We start from the raw sequence: 18,462 nt of genomic DNA, 5'->3' as shown, positions 1-18,462 counted from the left end.
GCTCTTAGTTCACAACCAAGCAATCCGCCATGTCTTCAAACAATGAGAAGACAAGAGCAGTTTTCAAGAAGTGGCGTTGAGAGAATGGATGTGTGGCTCCCACACCTAGCAGGCTGCAGGACCGCCTCCCTCCCCCACTCCAAGTTCAGGGTTTTACCCAAACCCAAGCACCTCTGCTTCTTACTCTTAGTTAACATCTTACATTGCTGAAGCCTGCAACACCTCTTGAAATTTTTCAACAACAATGTCTTTATTTCCTTCTTTCTTTCCCGCCCTCCCTCCCTCCCTCCCTCCCTCCCTCCCTTCCTTCCTCTCTCTCTCTCTCACTCTTTCTTTCTTTCTTTTTTGAGACAGAGTCTCCCTCTATCGCCTAGGCTGGAGTGCAGTGGCATGATCTCGGCTCACTGCAACCTCTGCCTCCTGGGTTCAAGTGATTCTCCTGCCTCAGCCTCCCAAGTAGTTGGGACTACAGGCACACACCACCATGCCCAGCCATTTTTTGTAGTTTTTTTTTTTTTTTTTTGAGACGGAGTCTCCCTCTGTCGCCAAGGCTGGAGTGCAATGGCGCGATCTCGGCTCACTGCAACCTCCGCCTCCTGGGTTCACGCCATTCTCCTGCCTCAGGCTCCTGAGTAGCTGGGACTACAGGCGCCTGCCACCATGCCCAGCTAATTTTTTGTATTTTTTTAGTAGAGATGGGGTTTCATCATGTTGGCCAGGATGGTCTCGATCTCCTGAACTCGTGATCTGCCCACCTCGGCCTCCCAAAGTGCTGGGATTACAGGCATGATCCACTGCAGCCAGCCTTTTTTGTATTCTTAGTAGAGACGGGGTTTCACCATGTTGGCTGGGATGGTCTGGATCTCTTGACCTTGTGATCCGCCTGCCTCAGCCTCCCAAAGACAACAATGTATTTCTTTAGCTAAGGATTTTATCATTTTCCCTAGAAGATTAGGAGGAAAAAATCCCAAACAACTCTCTTTATTACTCCTAATTTTAAATATTTCTGAGTATGTTAAATTTGCCAGTGTTCAGAGCAAACCAAAGTATAAGCCATGTTTTCTTCTCTCTCTTTTTTTTTTTTTAAGCTAACAAATTGGTCTAGGTCTAGAATGGCACTTAAGGGAATTAGCTTTATGTTTACAGTGATTTATCCTGCCAGCTGTTCTTCATTTTCCTACTAAGACCTACTTGCCCTCTGCTTCTTGCCCTTTGCTGGTTGATACCATTTTTTTAAAAGGTTGCTAAAGTTGTAATGTCTGGCGACCCCCCGGCCCTCAGATAACACGCTTCTCTACGAGCAAGACCCTCAGTGTCTGCACCACAGCATTTTAGAGGCTCTGGCTTGTGGGTGGGAGAGATGACAGATTTGGGGAATCATTAGGGAACCCTCAGAACACAGTTTGGGAGCAGTTGCCTGTACCAGGGTGCAAAATTCAGGAGTCCCCAAGGCCACCCTCAATTCTGACACCCAGTGTAAGGTTGGGGCTCCCCACAACCACCCTCAGTTTGATGATTGGCTAGTAGGACTCACAGAACTCCGAAGAGCCTTTCTATGTGCAGTTCTATTACGGTGAAAGGATCCAGATCAAAGTCAACCAAAGCAAGAGGCACACAGGGTGGAGTCTGAGATGCTGGTGCAGAGCCTCTGGCTGTCCTTTCTCAGAGGGGCTGTGTGGACAGGGCCCATCTCTGCCTGCAATGATGAGACAACAGGCATGGAATAGTGCCAACCAGAAAAGCTCACCCAAGCCTCAGGCCTGGAGTTTTCATTGGGGTGCGTCATGGGGACAGGTTGGCTATCTCTACCACTGGCCTGGGCCTGCAGCCCCTCCAGAGACCAAGCTGATCCTTGGGGCCATAACCCACATGGCCAGCACAGACTGCCTGGCCGGTCCAACCCCCCAGATAAGCAGAGAGACTCTTACCACACAGACAGTTGCAAGGGCTTAAAGATGACTAGCAGAGGACAGAAGCCAGTCCTCTCTAAGGACACGGTTAATCCTCCACTGCACCCGAGGCTACTCAAGGCATGTGCAGCTCGGCACCACGCAACTGTTTGATCCTGGTCCCCGATGAGATAATACAGAGATGGCGTATGTGTTTAGAAACAGCTACAGCCATTGGACAGAGTATGTCTAATACATCTAATCATGAAACAGTGGGACTTTTCGTTACCTATTTTTTTCCCCAGTAATTTAAAAATTATATTTTATACAAGTACTAATGTGCAATGAATAGGAATTTTTTAAAACAGTAAATACTGTTCTTTATCACTCATGGTTCGAGAAGGGCTGACCTCCACTCTGTGCCATCTCTGTCCCGGCCACCTCTGTGACCTTGGATATGACCTCTCAGCTCTCTGGTTTCCAGGGTTCTCTTTTGTAAGCTGGGGCAGGAGTGGGTGAACTGAACAGTTTTTTCAGATTTTCTTTTTGACCATGATAAGAAAATATATCTATGTCATGACCAGGACCTGTTTCTCCTTGTTCCAGGCAAAGCAGTTTGGCATTTCCTATTCTCATCCTTCTGTTCTCACCCCTTCCATCTAGAAAGAAGACAGTGGTTTGCGCCCACTACACTGGTTTTGTGACCCGTGGAGGGCATGGATCTGAGGTGGGACACCCAGTTAGGTGGTCTTTAAAGTGATTTCCTGCCACTGGAGGGACCTTGAACAAGGTCCTGTGTGAGCATCCAGAGCCAGGGCCGGCTGGGCTGAGGTCTACAGATCATGGGCGTGTGCAGAAGTCATTTTGCTCTTTCTGTGACTCGACTAAGCAGGGAGTTTTCTCCTTTTATTTCTTAGAATAAAAATGTCAAAACCCTGAGATATTCACATGAGGGCGTCACTGCTTATCCTCCCCATCGTGGTCAGGAGTGGCCCAGGCCTGTGAGTCAGGAGCAACTCTCCACGTGGGATTCTCAGGGTGTGCCTGCACCCCATGGTGGAGATTGCTCAGTCTGGGGTGACTTGAGGGCATGGTCCTGGCTTTTCTGCTCCCCTGCCTCTGCTCCAGGGCACCCTCATCCTCGCTTGCTGCTGCAAACCGCCTCAGCATCCAGTCTAGAGGCAGATCATATCTGGTGTCTTCTTGTGGGTTATATGGGCACTCATTGGCTTTTACATAAAACACTGAGCGTTGAATGTAGTTCAGCTTGTTACCATGGGTTACAAAAATGGAAGCAGATTCTGTTTAAAAAAAAGAAAAAGCTCTTCTGCTCCCCTCTTAGAAAAAGCAGCATCCCCCTAAACACTTCCAAGCGACTCGTCTCCTCCCTGGCAGGTGACGGGTGCTGAAGAAGGGGCCTGCGGAAGACCTCTCAGAGCAGATGCTGAACAGGATGAACTGACAAGGAGGTGTTTGGTGGGAACGAATGCCAGTCCCTTCTTTCTGATCATGCAGAATTTCTAATAATGCAGAAATTAATAATGCAGAATTCAGCCACATCAGCTGGAAGCTCACGTGTCAGTTCCTGAGAACATACAGAACCCCATTGGTCAGGAGGAAGTTCCCATCGCAGGGGAGCTGACATGTCCAGAGGTGACCGGCTCCCTTTCATGAGGTTCCTAGTTAACATCCTGTATGTTACGGAAGGGAGGGGTGCCTTGAGAAGCGTGGGGGACAGGCAGAGAGATCCACAACGGCGTTGCAGGTGAACTGGAGGTGGGTTCTGTGCTTCATAAAAGGGCCCTTCACATTTACACGTTCAGTTACCGCCCATCATGATCTGGAATTGCGTTTTATTGCAGAAAGTCAATGTTCACTTAGATCTTAGGAGGCCAGCTGCAGAAGGCAAGGAACCAGGAGTCCTGATAGGTAGCAGAGCATCAGCTGACAGGGCCTCACCGTGGCTTCAGCATTGCCGACCTGCGGTTGTTATCCAGGCACATGGTGAACCCTATTTGGCATTTCCATGAGAAGATGGGTTGGAAACAACCCTTGGTGGCCTCTGAAGCCATCTGTTCTCATTATCTCCAGAAAGTGTGTTTTCTAGCACAGCTGCCACACTGACCCAACTGATTAAATTTCAATCCCAGCTACTCGGGAGGCCGAGGCAGAAGAATCGCTTGAACCTGGGAGGTGGAGGTTGCAGTGAGCCGAGACGGTGCCTTTGCACTTTAGCCTGGACGGCAAAAGGGAAACTCCATCACAAAAAAAAAAAAAAAATTTTTTTTCAATCCTCAGAGTAGATCTCAGAAGATACAGATGCCGCAAGGCCAGGTGCAGTGGCTCACGCCTGTAATCCCAACTCTCTGTGAGGCCAAGTCTGGCGGATCACCTGAGATCAGGAGTTCAAGACCAGCCTGGCCAACATGGTGAAACCCTGTCTCTACTAAAAGTACAAAAATTAGCCGGCGTGGTGGCACATGTCTGTAGTCCCAGCTACTTGGGAGACTGAGGCAGGGGAATCGCTTGAACCCGGGAGGCAGAGGTTGCAATGAGCTGAGATTGCACCATTGCACTCCAGCCTGGGCAACAGAGCGAGAGCGAGACTCTGTCTCAAAAAACAAAACAAAACAAAAAAAACCTTTGCTTGTCATCATCTCCCGGGTACCTTTCCAGTTGTGTCGATGAGTTCAAGGAAAGCTTTCTGAAAGGCTTCACAAAATAATAATAATTTTTTCAACATGTGTCACCTAGGCATATTTCAAAGCATACTGCATGTTTTGATCCAGGATATTAACAACAAAAATGTGTCAGTCCCCACTGAGTCATCCATGTTTACTCAAGTTGGATTTAGCTGCAGAGTTATCTAGAATTTCTGGTAGAAAATCATCTCAGCTGAAATTCCGATAGGCTTTCAAGAAAAAGGAAATGTTCATTCCTTAAGAGATCCTTAAATACATTATAAGGGAGATTTGAAAGATTTTGAAATCTCTGGAATTAGAAAATTTAAGGCTTTCTTTGTTTTCTTGTTTGTTTGTAGAGATTTTAAAGAAATCAGATGAGCTCCATGTTTCTTAAGATGGATTTAATCTATCTGGTAGTGAGGTAGAAATAGCAGTGGCTGGGGAGTCCATTCTCCAGGGGGTTCTGGGGCTGGAGGGTCTTAGACCCAGGCTCAGGGCTCAGAACTCAAAGAAGTTTAGGGGTTCAGGAATGCTTAGGGTTGCTTAGGTCCTAGGACTATTAATATTATTTCAGGTAAACTATTTTGTGAACTGGTGTAGGGTCTAAAAGCCATTTATGATTTTTGTTTCCATGGGAAAATATATTCCAAGTTCCAAGCCAATTTATGGAATGTAATCTGTTGGTAGATAGTATGCGTCATCTATTTTGCCATAGAAAATGCAGTATGAACATTTCACATGTGTTATAAAACATATATGTATTACAACTTATAGTACAAAGAGCAATGCCCATTACTCAGAACAAATACTATGTCACATGTCCAACAAGTGTTTGTTAATGGAACTGGCTAATAGGTTTTTATTTTAAAATTATTTTTAAAGCATGCAATCTGCAAATAATCCAAGTTATCCTACTATTGATTATATATATATTTATTATTATTATTAATTTTTTTTTTTGAGACGGAGTCTCACTTTTGTCTCCCAGGCTGGAGTGCAGTGGCGTGATTTTGGCTCACGGCAACCTCCGCCTCCTAGGTTCAAGCGATTCTCTTGTCTCAGCCTCCCAAGTAGCTGGGACTACAGATACATGCCACCACACCCAACTAATTTTGGAATTTTTAGTAGAGACAGAGTTTCACCATGTTGGCCAGGCTGGTCTCAAACTCCTGACCTCAGGTGATCCGCCCACCCTGGCCTCCCAAAGTGCTGGAATTACAGGCATGAGCCACTGTGCCCAGCCAGATAATATATTTTTGAAAGTTCCATTATTCTGTTTTTCTATTAGAATTACATGAAATCTTAATTGACTTAAGACCCCAATTTTATCCCAAATTATCCACAAGAAGAGACAGGGAGCATCAGATGGCTTGCAAAGATGAGTGAGGAGGTCTCATAGCACCGGGTAGCACTGGCTTCTGGCTCAGCTGAACTCCACACAGGGACTCACGTCACAGCAGCAGCCTTCCCTCACAGTTGGACATAGAGGGGAGTATAAGGGGGGGGGGCTTTTCTCTGAGGCCCTTAGGTGTCAGCATGAGGTCTTTGGGGGAGTTTGGGTCCTCAATGCCTTAGACGTTGTCTCTGTTACCCTTGTCACCTCCACCTCCCACTGAGGTCCCTGGGGGAGTTTGGGTCCTCAATGCCTTAGAGGCTGTTTCTGTTACCCTCATCGCCTCTTACTCCCCCTTCTCGAGCACTGACGATCCCCGGTGGTGCAGGAGCCTGCCTGGCACTGTGCCACAGCAAAAACCCTCGAGCCATCACGGTGCTTTCAGGCGTTACTGGGAGACAGGACATTCACATGAAGACAGAAACTACAGTAGGTGGTCTAGAAAAAGGATGAAATGTGTGAGGGAGATGTTCTGGGTTAGTGGTGATGTTTGCACAACCTTGCAACTATACTGAAAACACGGAATTGTACATTTTTAAAGGGCTAACCTCATGGTATGTGAATTATATCTCAATTTTGAAGAAATACGTGATGGAGCAAGTATTTGAGGAATTCAGAGGAAAGGGGGCCCTCAACGCCTACGAAACGTGTTAGTAATGGGGAGGTAGGAAGGACTTAGACAAGCGGAGAGAGGCAGAGAGGGGCAGAGGGAGACGTGGAGGGTGGGAAGCGCCTGGTGGGTTCTGCCAGGGAGGGAGGAGGCTGAATTGCCAGAGAGGGAGACAGGGAGAGGGGAAAGGAAGAATGGAAACCATCTGGGGCCAGATTATGGAAGCTTTAGATGCTGGTCTGAGGGGCACATGGGGAAGAAAAAGCTGTGGATGATCTGACACCTGGGATCTGACACGGGCCTGGCGATGGCTGGGAAGACACGTGCCTGGGTTGTACGGGATGGGCAGGAACAGGAACATTTGGCAGGAGGAGAGCTCTTCGCAGCAATCCTAACATTTTGGGTTAGATGGTGAAGGTGGCGATAAAGTGAAGAAGAAGGAAAGACTTTGTGGATCCTGTAGAGGAAGAGTGACAGGGCTTGAGGCCCGATTGGATCTACAGAGTAAGGAAATCAAAGGCCTCTCCAGAGTTGTAAGCTTGGGGCTCTCCTGGGGAAGCTTCAACTAAAATAAAGGCCTGTTTGGGAAGAAAGATGTTGAATCCAATCTCAAGCATTTGGGTTTGGGGCAGTGATGGGTTATGTAAGTGGGAACATGGAGCCAAGCATACCATGGCGAGCCCAGAAGCGGTCGCATTTGTGGCCAAGGAAAGTAAGGCCCATGGGCTCTGTGACCTGCCTGAGGTTACAGAACTAGCTGCAGGCAAGCTGGAGTCAGATTCCTGGCTAAACCTCCTTTTGCCTAGCAAGCAGCTGGTTCAGCTGTGGGGCTAGTCCTTGGGAGGGTGATGGGTGCTGGAGAGTTGAGTCCACAGAAGAGGCAGGAGTAGAAGGCACTGGAGTGGTGAAGTCTCTGCAGGGGAACAGAGGAGACAGCAAAGGCCAAAGGGCAGGAAAACGAGCCTTGCCATGTGTCCTCATTTGTGGGATGTGAGAAGGAAGCAGATTGCAAGCAGATGTCAGCTGGAATAAAGACAGCAGTGTCACTGAGGCCAAAGGGAGAGAGCATTGCCCACAAGCATTAGAGATGCCCAACTGCATGCTTGTCTGCCTCCTGCAATACAGCCAGCCCCACGGATCCAGGGGCATGGGGTGCTCAACCATGTCAGATGCTTCAGGGATGTTAAAGAGAATGCAGCCAGGCCACAGGATTTGCCACTGGAGATCACGGAGAGCGCATTTCAGAAGCATGCAGTGAAGGGAAGCTGACAGAGAGTGGGAAGTGAGGAAATGGAAGACCGGAGGGCAGGCCACTCTTGAGACATTTGGCAATGAGAAGAATGAGCGCTTAAAGATGAACAGAGAGACAAGCCAATGAGAGGAATGAGTGCTTGAAGATGAACAGAGAGACAAGCCAATGAGAGGAATGAGCGCTTGAAGATGAACAGAGAGACAAGCCAATGAGAGGAATGAGCGCTTAAAGATGAATAGAGAGACAAGGAAGATGAGTTTTTTTGTTGTTTTCAAAGTAGCAGTATGGTATGGTGGCCTATGGAAACAACTGGTGGGAAGAAATTGAAGATACAAGAGATCATAAAAGAACTGGGTCCTGGGTCATGGAGGAGAGAAGGGGCTGGGTCCCGGGTCATGAGGAGAGAAGGGGCTGGGTCCCGGGGTCATGGAGGAGAGAAGGGGCTGGGTCCCGGGGTCACGGAGGAGAGAAGGGGCTGGGTCCCGGGGTCACGGAGGAGAGAAGGGGCTGGGTCCCGGGGTCACGGAGGAGAGAAGGGGCTGGGTCCCGGGGTCACGGAGGAGAGAAGGGGCTGGGTCCCGGGGTCACGGAGGAGAGAAGGGGCTGGGTCCCGGGTCACGGAGGAGAGAAGGGGCTGGGTCCTAGGTCATGTAGTAGAGAAGAGGCTGAATCCCAGGGTCATGGAGGAGAGAAGGGGCTGGGGCCCGTGTCATGGAGGAGAGAAGGGGCTGGGTCCCGGGTCACGGAGGAGAGAAGGGGCTGGGTCCTGGGTCATGCAGGAGATGGGGTCAAGCCTACTTTAGCAGGTAGGAATGCTCTCTAAAGGGAGAGAACAGTAGATGGATGAGGCAGAACTTTTTAGTAGGGAAGAGAAGATTGACAGAGCTCTAGCTGGAGGGTGTCACTCTTGCACTAATGGAGGAGATGGAATTTTCTATTGTGATTATCTAGTGAATGCTCATTTTCCCCTTCTTCCTGACCAATAGACCTCCAATATCATTTGGAGCAGGAATGTGCCCAGCTAAAACATCATGCTTCCCACCCTCCTTTTTAGCCAGCAGTGGTTATGTGACTTAATTTCAATCATGGAAAAATCATAGATTGGGGTTTCTGGGAATGCTCTTTAAAGGGAGCAGTCATAAGTGTCTGTACCCATTTTGCTCCTCCCCGTTTCTCCTTCTTTCAGCATACAATGCCACACAGACCTCCAGAATAGGTGGAGGGAACCAGGAGGAAAAGAAATTCATTTGAAAGTCTCTCTCTTTTGGAAAAGAATATGCTAGACTCATATGTACAGCTCATATGTACTTAATAGAAAACCTAAGGATATGGCTTTGATGGCTGGCACTGTAGCAGCTGTATTGTGACCATGAAGTGACCTTGAGGATGAGAGCCAGTGCTAAGAATGGCAGAACAGAGAGAAGGAAGCCAGGACACTGATGACACTGCAGAGCCACCACAATGTCCCGGGATTGCCTTACCTCTGCACTTGTTTTACATACCGAAAAGACATTTCTTTTCCTAAGCTGCTGTGATTTGGGGATTTTGTTATGAGTAGCCAAACACAGTTCCTCTCTGGTGAGGCTGGTGTGTGTGTGTGTGTGCGCGCACGTGTGCATATGTTAAAAGGTGGCATATAGAACATGCTGGATTAGGGACTTTAAATTTCTGCATTGCTCTAAAGTAGAATTGAAACTTGAGAACCACGGCTGAGGAAAGCAATCTGGATATCTACGATCAGAAAACCCTCATCCTTATACAGATGGGTGTCCACACCGTGCATATTCACTGAGTGCAAGTCGATTCCCCCCTTTCCCACACATCTTGTTGACCAAGACGATATCTACTTTATAAAGGCTGAAATTTACATTTTATGCCATTAGCAGTTTTTATTGAAGGAGAAAATTTTTTTAATTCATCTCAGGTTTAAGATAAATTCTGCAAACATTGATTAAAACATGAAAGGCACTTAAATACTCATACATATCTCTGAAAACATGAAATGTTATATACATGTGTTCACCATTGTTTGGATTTAGAGCTTTGAATTCACTAAGAGTTTAAAATGCCTTTTTTTTTTTTTCCATGCCAAAACGTTTGACTGTGAAATATCAACCCAGAATGCTCTGGGAAAAAGTTAGCAAGGCTTCAACCGTTTTTTTTTTTTTTTTTTTTTCAATTGCAGGCTAAAACCATCTCTATTCATATAGAACCCAGAAAGCATGTCTCCTTGGACATGCCATGTGGCCTCTCGGTTTCACCAGGCATCTTGAAACATCGAGGGCAAGTAAGAGAGTTGTTCATTCATATCTTTATCACCAATATCAAGTTTCTTTTAAAAATTCAACACTTCCTGGGTAGAAAAGTCTCTGCAATAGCACAAGATGCTTGTCTGCTTTTCAATCCATTCTGTGTGTAATTCCTGGGGTTTATGAGATCAAAAAATAACTCCAGTTGTGGCTATTTATCTAGTTTTGTGGCAGCTGCAAATTCGGTCGCTCCAGAAACCATCTAATCTTCAATCTCCCAACTACTTTTAATGGCTGGATTAATGGACTAACCACTCACATGTGAAAATCCATCTTGGCTCTATTATCAGGACCATGGACAATGGGCAGATGGACAGAGGATTTACTGATTTACAAACTATTACCATCTTTGACATTCATTTGAAAAAAAAAAAGACGCTTCAGATCGTTTAATATTTCAATGATAACTTAGTTTTATGAGACAGAGAGACGTTTTAAGGGAACAAATGAGAGGCAGTTTTGTTTTTCTGTTTTTTTTTTTAATGAGGTACCTTGGAAAACAGCGTACAACTCCACATGCAGACCTCCAAAGTAGGTGGAGGGGACCAAGAGGAATAGGAATTCATTTGAAAGTCTCTCTCTTTTGGACAAGAATGTGCTAGACTCCCACAGCTCATGTGTACTTGATAGAAAATGTAAACATCAATTTGATTTCGGCTCAGCTTCAAAACAGTAGTAAGGCATTAATTAGAAAAGAGTATTTAATATTTGTTCTCCTTTATTCTTTTCTTACCTGGTCAAGAACTAAATGAACTCAATGTATTCTTGTGGATGGATGAAGGGCAGCTCCTTCTGGGAAGATTCCTTATAATATCAACGCAAACCCCGATCCCTTCTGGTGAACTTAAGACCCTAAGCCGAGGCTGAGAAGCAGTTGGTTCCTGGCATGAAGAGGATGGTTGTAGGCTGAGGTCTGAAGGGAGAAGTCAGGTTACAGAGAAGCGTTTGCTGCAGGGTAGTCAGGTGGGCAGAGACCTGAGACCCTTGGGGAGTAGCCCGCCAGGCTGTGCCCTTCAAAGTCTCTGACCAGTTCTGGTTCCAGCATTTTCTGGGCGATGCCATCACAAGCCCCTGTGTCAAGGACACCTACTGCCAATTTTGGCAAGTTCATTTTTCTTGCTGTTGAGTCAGACAAGAAGGCCCAGGCCCAGGAGGTGAAGAGCTTAGGGGTTTTCAAAGCCACAGAAGGCCTGGCCCATCAGGTCTCCGCAGGAACATGGCTCATAAAATGGGTTTGCTCCTCACTTGGAACCACAGCTGGCAATCCTAGACAGAGCAGGTGAAGGCCGCAGTAAGCTGGGGGGTGGTGTGGAACTCTGAAAAGACTCCTCCCTTGTGCCATTCTGGGCCAGAACAGAGATTTCGCATTTTGCTGGCTTAGGGTGGGGACACGGCATTGTCCTCACAGACTGAAATCATCACATTTGAAAGCTGGAACGAGCATCTTTTGGTTGGGCATAACGCAATTGCTGGGCCAATTTCTGCAGAACAGAGTGACAGGTCACTGTGCCCTCCTGGACGCAGGCTGTCTGCCGCCTTCCTGCAGCATCCCCCTGCTTCCTGGGGACCAGGGCACTCAAGCTCAGTTCAGCCTTCAAGTGCCGGGAAGCCTGTGGTTCCCTGGAGCACTCCTGGGAGAATGAACGCAGATGAATTTTTAAACAGCAGAATGAGTGTGTGTTTGTGTGTGTTTGATAATGGTCCAAGCTTTAATAGCATGGTAAAATATTTATTTTACTTTTTATAGCTAGCATGTAATCAATCGCTAACACACTGAAAGAAGTTAGAAACACCAACGTCTACTCAGCCACAGCTAGAAGGAACCATTCAACATTTATAAACATATTTATTTATATTTATGTACATGTCACATATATGTTCATGGGAAATGCAGAGCCATCACCTCGCCAGGTGAGCTGCCCCTCCGACCATCCCTCCTGCCCAACAGAAGTGGGCGCCCCGGGGGGCATCATCGCTCATTCCTCTGACGCTGGGTTTCTTTTTCAAGCCACAGAGGACAGGGCTGTGGGCTTCTCTCTGGTTTTGGTTTTTAAGACATTAATTATCTAGCAAATTGGCCCATTCAAGTTAATCTCTCTCTTGACCCTGAATAGCCTTGATTCACTTCACCAAAATTCCCAATCCCCTATTGGATAAATGATGCCAAGTGTGTACCAGGGACAGGGTTGGAGGTGGGGAAATTGATAATAAATATTAAGTAAATATCCATTATGTGAAGACAAGTGAGTCGTGATCCTGGCTTCTGGGTATTTTTCATAGTGAGGTGGGAAGAAGGGCTTGTCACAGGAGAGCGGCAACCACTGAGTTAGGAAATGTTAGAAGCGGGAGGCCTCTGAAGACCATGATCTTGCTTTCCAGGGGAATGAGCTGAGAATGGACTGGGCCACACGTGGGACCGGAGTGAGGGCTGAGCCGGATTCGCGGTCACCCACGGAGCACCGTTCTCATCAGGGCCAACTCCTTCCTGGGGCCTCTGGGGAGCAGGTGGAAGAAGGCAAGGAGCAGAGATGGTTTGGGAAGTTGTGGAAGCTCCTTTGTGGGGCTGTCACTTTGGGCTCACAGGTAGCGTGGACAAGGAGAATCCCTGTGAGTTGGTGCCTGTGAGTGTGTGCGGTTGTGTAAGGAGGGCACTGCCCCATGAATTACAAATTGCAGGTGGGTACAAGTAGTTAGGTGGTTCAGAAAATCAAAAAGGGCTACATAGAATGGACCTATTCCATTTTCTATACATGCATGCAGCGTGACAATAAAGATGGCTCGAAGACATCACAGTGCAAGAACTCTGCAGGCCCTTTCAGCATGGATTATTTTGTGACCTGTGAATTGCCTTCATTCCAAATAAAACTTGTGTGCTTTTCTTTTTCCTATCTTCTTTTCTTTTATATAAAATGGCAACTCTTTCTCAGGAGTAATAGCCTTTTTCCATAAATGCAAATCACTTGGGTTACTTGTATCATTGGTCAATGTGTCTTGTCTTTCATATGGTTTTAAGGAGCAAGGCCATGGCTTTGAACTTGAGTAGCTTTAGCTGTTAGATTTATGGTCTGGAAAGAAGCCAGGAGAGGAGTTGCTGTGTCCCCTGTGGCTGCCTCCATAGTGACACACTCCCTAAGTCCAGAGCCAGTTCGTTCCCTTCTAGGTGACCAATGAAAGTGAACAAAGTGGTCATTTTCTTAATTTCATTCTGATCAGTGTCTAGGAAGGATGATGACCTACATGATCTCAGCCTAGACTGTAAGCCGATTTCTCCTCCTCATTTTCTGATACCTTTACTAGGACCTCAAGTTGCACTTCTGGGATTGAGTGACACATTAACACAGAAGGAAGCCCAGAAGACGCCCGACAGAACCTTCTCCCTGAGCGTCCCCTCCCCTCTCCCTACTTCCGATCGACTGTTGCACGGCAAACTGCAAACGTAGAGCAAATTCCACTAAGATGGTGTCAAAAAGAGATAATTAAAGAAAATAAATGATGGAAAACTTGCCTCTTATCTAAGAAATCATTCTATAAATATCTCCCAGTTCAAAGATTTGACTTTTGGTTGTCTGGGGACCATTCCTCACAAGGGACATTTCAAGAAAAACTCTCCCCATTTGGATGATTTTGTTTTCATTTATGATATTACGCAGATCCAAAATAACAGAGGACGTCATTTTATTGGCTGTCCACGGGAAGTTTCATCACACATGGAGGTGAAGACTGTGGGGGTTGTGGCACACAATACCTCAACACGAGACCTCATCGAGCGGCCAAACAGAAGGTGAAGTGACACCCGACACGACGGAACCCCAGCCGCCCTCTGCAGCCCCGGTGCCACCTCTCCACAGACGCCTCAGCCCAGTAAGCTGAGTGATGACACTGTCCATTAGTCTTGGTTCGTTGCACTGTCTTCCAACAAAACAGCACTTGAAAATTCACAAAATTAAAAAAAGAAAAAGAAAGCAGCACTTCCTTGGAAATAGCAACACCACTGTAACACAGACGGCAGCGTGGCATGCAGATCCACACCTGGTCGGTTTTTTCCCTTTAGGAATTTTTTTTTTTAATTAACAAATGGAATGGCAGGTCTGTTTCAAATATTAGTAGCATAACACGTAAGTGCAATTGCAGTCTGGCCACAAGCGTCAGAAGCCTTCCGTGTGTCTGTCACAAGGGCGGGCAGACACACTCCGATTCCACCCTTGGAGGGTCACCAAAAGAAAGCAGCCGCTTCTCTATTTCCATTGTTGTCAAAGCACTCAGGTTGGGGAAGAAAATTCAAATGAAACCAAGCTCTCAGCATCCGGGACCAGCCACCCTGTGCCATCCTAAGTGGTCTCTGTACCCCAGACCTGGGGCTGTCATCTCCACCGTGGCATTGGCTGGGAAAGTCGCTGTGGGACACACCCCTCCGCTCACTCCTGCTGCCCGTGGAGGAGCCTCTGGTGCCCCCCGGCCCGGGGCCACGTGGGTCACACGGAGCTGAGCTTCACCAGGCCGCGCACAGAGTCCTCGTGCAGGGAGTCCTGGCTGGCCAGGCCCAGCACGTGCATGGTGCGGCTGTGCGCCAGGGGGCTGCCCGCCGCCAGTAGCCTGGGGGGCGAGGGCGCCTCATCGGGCGTCAGGAACTGGTGGCCCATGTGCTCATCTTTCCGGGGCATCACGTCCGCGAGCGTGGCCTCGGCGAGGTTGGGCATGGAGGCGGGCGGTGTGGGCGGGCCCAGTGTGAGGCTGGCGCAGGGCGTGCCCAGGCCAGGCTTCCCGGGCAGGTGCAGCTCGTCGCTGGTGAGGCTGGGCTCGCTCTGCAGCAGGGGCGTGGCCGCGGCCTGCAAAACGAATTTGGTGCTCTGAATGCACTGGTCTTGGTCGCACTGGAGAGCGGGAGGCGCCAGCAAAGAGAAGGTGGAGAGGAGGGGGCAGAGGTGGGGAGGGACAGGGACGGGGACAGGGCACGGGCAGGGAGGGTGGGGTGCGAGAAGAGAGAAACCGTTAGTGACACCTCAGTCAGCCAGGCAGGGAGCGCCTACAGTGGCCCAGGTGCATTGGGAGAGACACCCAGCGCCTGGTGCTGCAATCGCCTCTGCTCAAATGAAGTCACCACGGGTGCCCAGTCATAACATGCAGCCACTGGTTATGAAGCCAGTGGCCTTGGTTCCCAATTTAAAGGACATAATTAAAAAATCTCTTGGACAGAGTCACAGGCCATCTACAGCAGTGGGTGGCTGTTTCTTGTATGCTGAAAACCATTTTTTAAACCACATTGTTTTAAAAATACAGGAGTTGTACACCCATGTTCATAGCAATGTTATTGATAGTAAGTCAAAAGTCAAAAGTGACTCAAGTGTCCACTGATGGATGACAGCAGGGACAAGGCGCGATGTAGACACACAGTGTTACTGATTCAGCCTTAAAAAGGAAGTGCATTCGGACACATCCTCGAGATGGGTGGACCTTGAGGACAGCATGCTAAGTGAAACAAGCCAGTCACAAAAAGACGAATAACTGTGTGATTCCACTCATACGAGGTCCCTGGAGGGTCATGTTCTTAGAGAGAAGGAAGAATGGTGGCTGCTGGGGCGGGAGGAAGAGGGAGCTGGTGTTTAAGGCATGCAGAGTTCCAGCCAGGGAAGATGAAGAAGCCCTGGAGATGGGTGGTAGTGGTGGTTGCAGAACAACATCAACGGACTTAATACTACTGAACTTATACTTACAAATGGTTAAAGTGGCAAATATTATGCCATGTCTATTTTACCACCAAAAAAAGAAAAGACTGTTTGGTAAAAGCCTAGAATTCCCCACTGCTAAATTTCCAACAGCTTCAAGAGCCATTCCCGAAGCCTCTGTGGTCCGAGAATGCCCACGTTTGAGAAGACGTTTCCTATTCTTCCATGCGTTCTTAAGTCACATGACATCTGCCTCGTGTCCTCTGTTTCCCTTCGCTCACTGGGCAAAGAAGATAGTGTAAGCACATTTCCAGCCTATGCAATGGGCACCCCTGATAGCTCTGCAAACCCTCTCCTTGAACTATGGGCAAGTTTCAGAACAGCTAGAAGAGACTTAACAGGACTTAGAAATCTTCAACTTGAGCCTGTGCGGTACCTTCTCAGTGAGATTCAGGAGCAGTGTTTTGATGGGAAGGAGGAACAGACATGGATATTAGGTGAGCAAATCGGGACTCTGTGCTCAAGCTATAAAGTGGCTGCTCCACTTCACTTCTGCAGGAGTTCTTAGAATGAGCCTGTTCCCCTCTTCACAAATGAAGACCCTGGGGCACAGATGGGTTGGACAGCTCGATCAAGACCTTACAGATGAAAGTAACGGATGGATCTAGGATTTGGAGCTGGGGTAGACCTCTTTCCACTATTCCACATTGGACACAGCAGATGCTTAATAAATGTTATTTGGCTTATTATCTCCTCCTCTTTATCAGAAGGCTAGAGTTACTGAAGAACCACTCACCAATGGCTTTGTGATTTAGGTGCTCTGACCTCTTCCTGATAAGAGACTCGCACAGAGCTGCCATTGCTCATACCCCTGCAGCCACAGAGCGGTGCAGAGCCAACATGCACAACGCAGCCTTGAGGGGAGGGAGGAAGTTCACCCAAAGCTGCTGATCCTAAGGCACTTATTTCATGCAGTGCACACTTCCTTCCCAGCCTCATGGGTTTCTTTCTAAAATCACAAGTAGTAGGCCACCCCCAAGCCACCCTCCAGCCTAGAAGAGAAGGTTGAGGGGCTGCAGTCTTCAAGAATCTGCAGGCTTTAGATGCTCAAAGATTAGGTCCTAGGCAAGAGTAAAGCTCATAGTGGAGCTATGAAGAGGGCAAGCAAGTCTCACGGAAGATCCTTGCTTTTCTGTGGCTTTAGCCTGGACAGTGCAATTGCAAAACACTGAGAAGCTGGGGAAGGCTTGGGAAAGAAAGGTGCCAAAGTGCGGAGGAGGGGAGGGGAGTGGGGTTATTTGGAGGAAAGGAAAGGCCATTAGAAACTACTTGGAAGGGGGCCGGGCGCAGTGGCTCATGCCTATAATCCCAGCACTTTGAGGGGCTAAGGCAGGCAGGATCACCTGAGCTCAGAAGTTCAAGACCAGCTTGGGCAACATGGCAAAACCTCATCTCTACAAAAAATACAAAAATTAGCTGGGCATGGTGGCACACAAATGTAGTCCCAGCTTCTCAGGAGGCTGAGGTAGGAGAATCATTTGAGCCCAGAAGGCAGAGGTTCCAGTGAGCTGAGATCGTGCCACTGTACTCCAGCCTGGGCGACAGAGCAAGACCCTGTCTCTAAATAAATAAATAAATAAAAAGTACTTGGAAGGGGCTGACTGTGAAGTGTTAACAATCCTTTAATGCATTCATTTTTCCACTCATCACCACAATCATTTGTGCCACAGCGGTGCTTCTCCAAGCTGTCAGGTGGGCAACAGAGTAGCTTTCTCTGCTCTTGCAGGGAATTTCAGCTCAGGGTGCAGGTCCCTTCCGGTGGGGGCTACTGAGCAGGAGGCTGTCAGGCTGCAGACAGCTGTGGCCTGTGTAGGCTGCGGGCGCTCTCCCATGCTGTCAGCTCTGCTCAGGACATGGGCTCAGTCTTGACAGGGCAGAGTCGGAGGCAGGGCAGCCTCATTGATTAAACATTCATCTTCTGGAAACTATACCAGGGTTTGGACAGACTGTGCTTTGCAAAGAATGTTTTATGAACATCACCGTTTCGTATTCTTACTGACAGAGGCAGCTGAGCCGCAGCGGCACTCCCATTTCCTGTAACTCCGCACAGCCTCCAGCAGGCCGGGCCTGGGAATGAGCCCAGGGCGGAGCTGCCACTTCAGAGAGCTCGGCTGGCAAGCCAGCGCCCTTGCTGGACCGAGGCATCTTGTTTTCAAGCTTCCCCTCTGGAGCCCTCACTCATCCTAATGCTTTCTGTCCACACAATACCCCCTGGCTCTAAGGAACAAGGAAATTGCAAATTAGATTTGCTTGTCTCTGTTGACCTGAAGAAAGCCTTTTCTACTGAAGACTAATTGGCAAATTCTGTTTTAGGGTTCAGCCCAAGTACTTCTGACTGACTCTCACAGACTCACAGAAAAATATGTTCGAGGGTGGAGCTGGAGGCGACGGTCAAGGTCACACAGTAGGAGCCTGAGGGCAGAGGCGGGCTCCTCTCCTCCCAACCCTCTCTGTCTCTTTCACCTTCCCTGTGGGAAGAGGTGGGCTCGCCTCAACCCTCTGTTTCTTTCAACTTTCCTCTCTGGGGAGAGGTGGGCTCTCCTCCACTCTCTGTCTTCCCCCCGCCACCCCTCTCTTGTGCATTCTTCTACTTTGCACTACT

At 48.2% G+C, this 18,462-nt stretch overlaps 1 protein-coding gene across 5 annotated transcripts in view; it reads right to left on the bottom strand.

Moving 5' to 3' along the window:
• Positions 1-13,795: 13,795 nt before the first annotated feature.
• ZDHHC14 (zinc finger DHHC-type palmitoyltransferase 14) overlaps positions 13,796-18,462 on the bottom strand; it is a 296,986-nt gene continuing 292,319 nt past the window's right edge. For 4 of the 5 annotated variants that reach the window (XM_008975146.4, XM_034963136.3, XM_008975166.4 and 1 more), the window contains one exon: positions 13,796-15,008. In XM_008975146.4, coding sequence (XP_008973394.2) covers positions 14,610-15,008 — 399 coding nt within the window. In that variant the 3' untranslated portion in view covers positions 13,796-14,609. The remainder of the gene's footprint in view (positions 15,009-18,462) is intronic. The other variant, XM_008975149.5, reaches the window with a different exon arrangement.

The sequence above is a fragment of the Pan paniscus genome, chromosome 5 (assembly GCF_029289425.2).
Source record: "Pan paniscus chromosome 5, NHGRI_mPanPan1-v2.0_pri, whole genome shotgun sequence".
Classification (NCBI taxonomy): Eukaryota; Metazoa; Chordata; class Mammalia; order Primates; family Hominidae; genus Pan; species Pan paniscus.
Note: the sequence above shows the minus strand (reverse complement) of the source record. Positions and strands in the feature narration are given on the sequence as shown.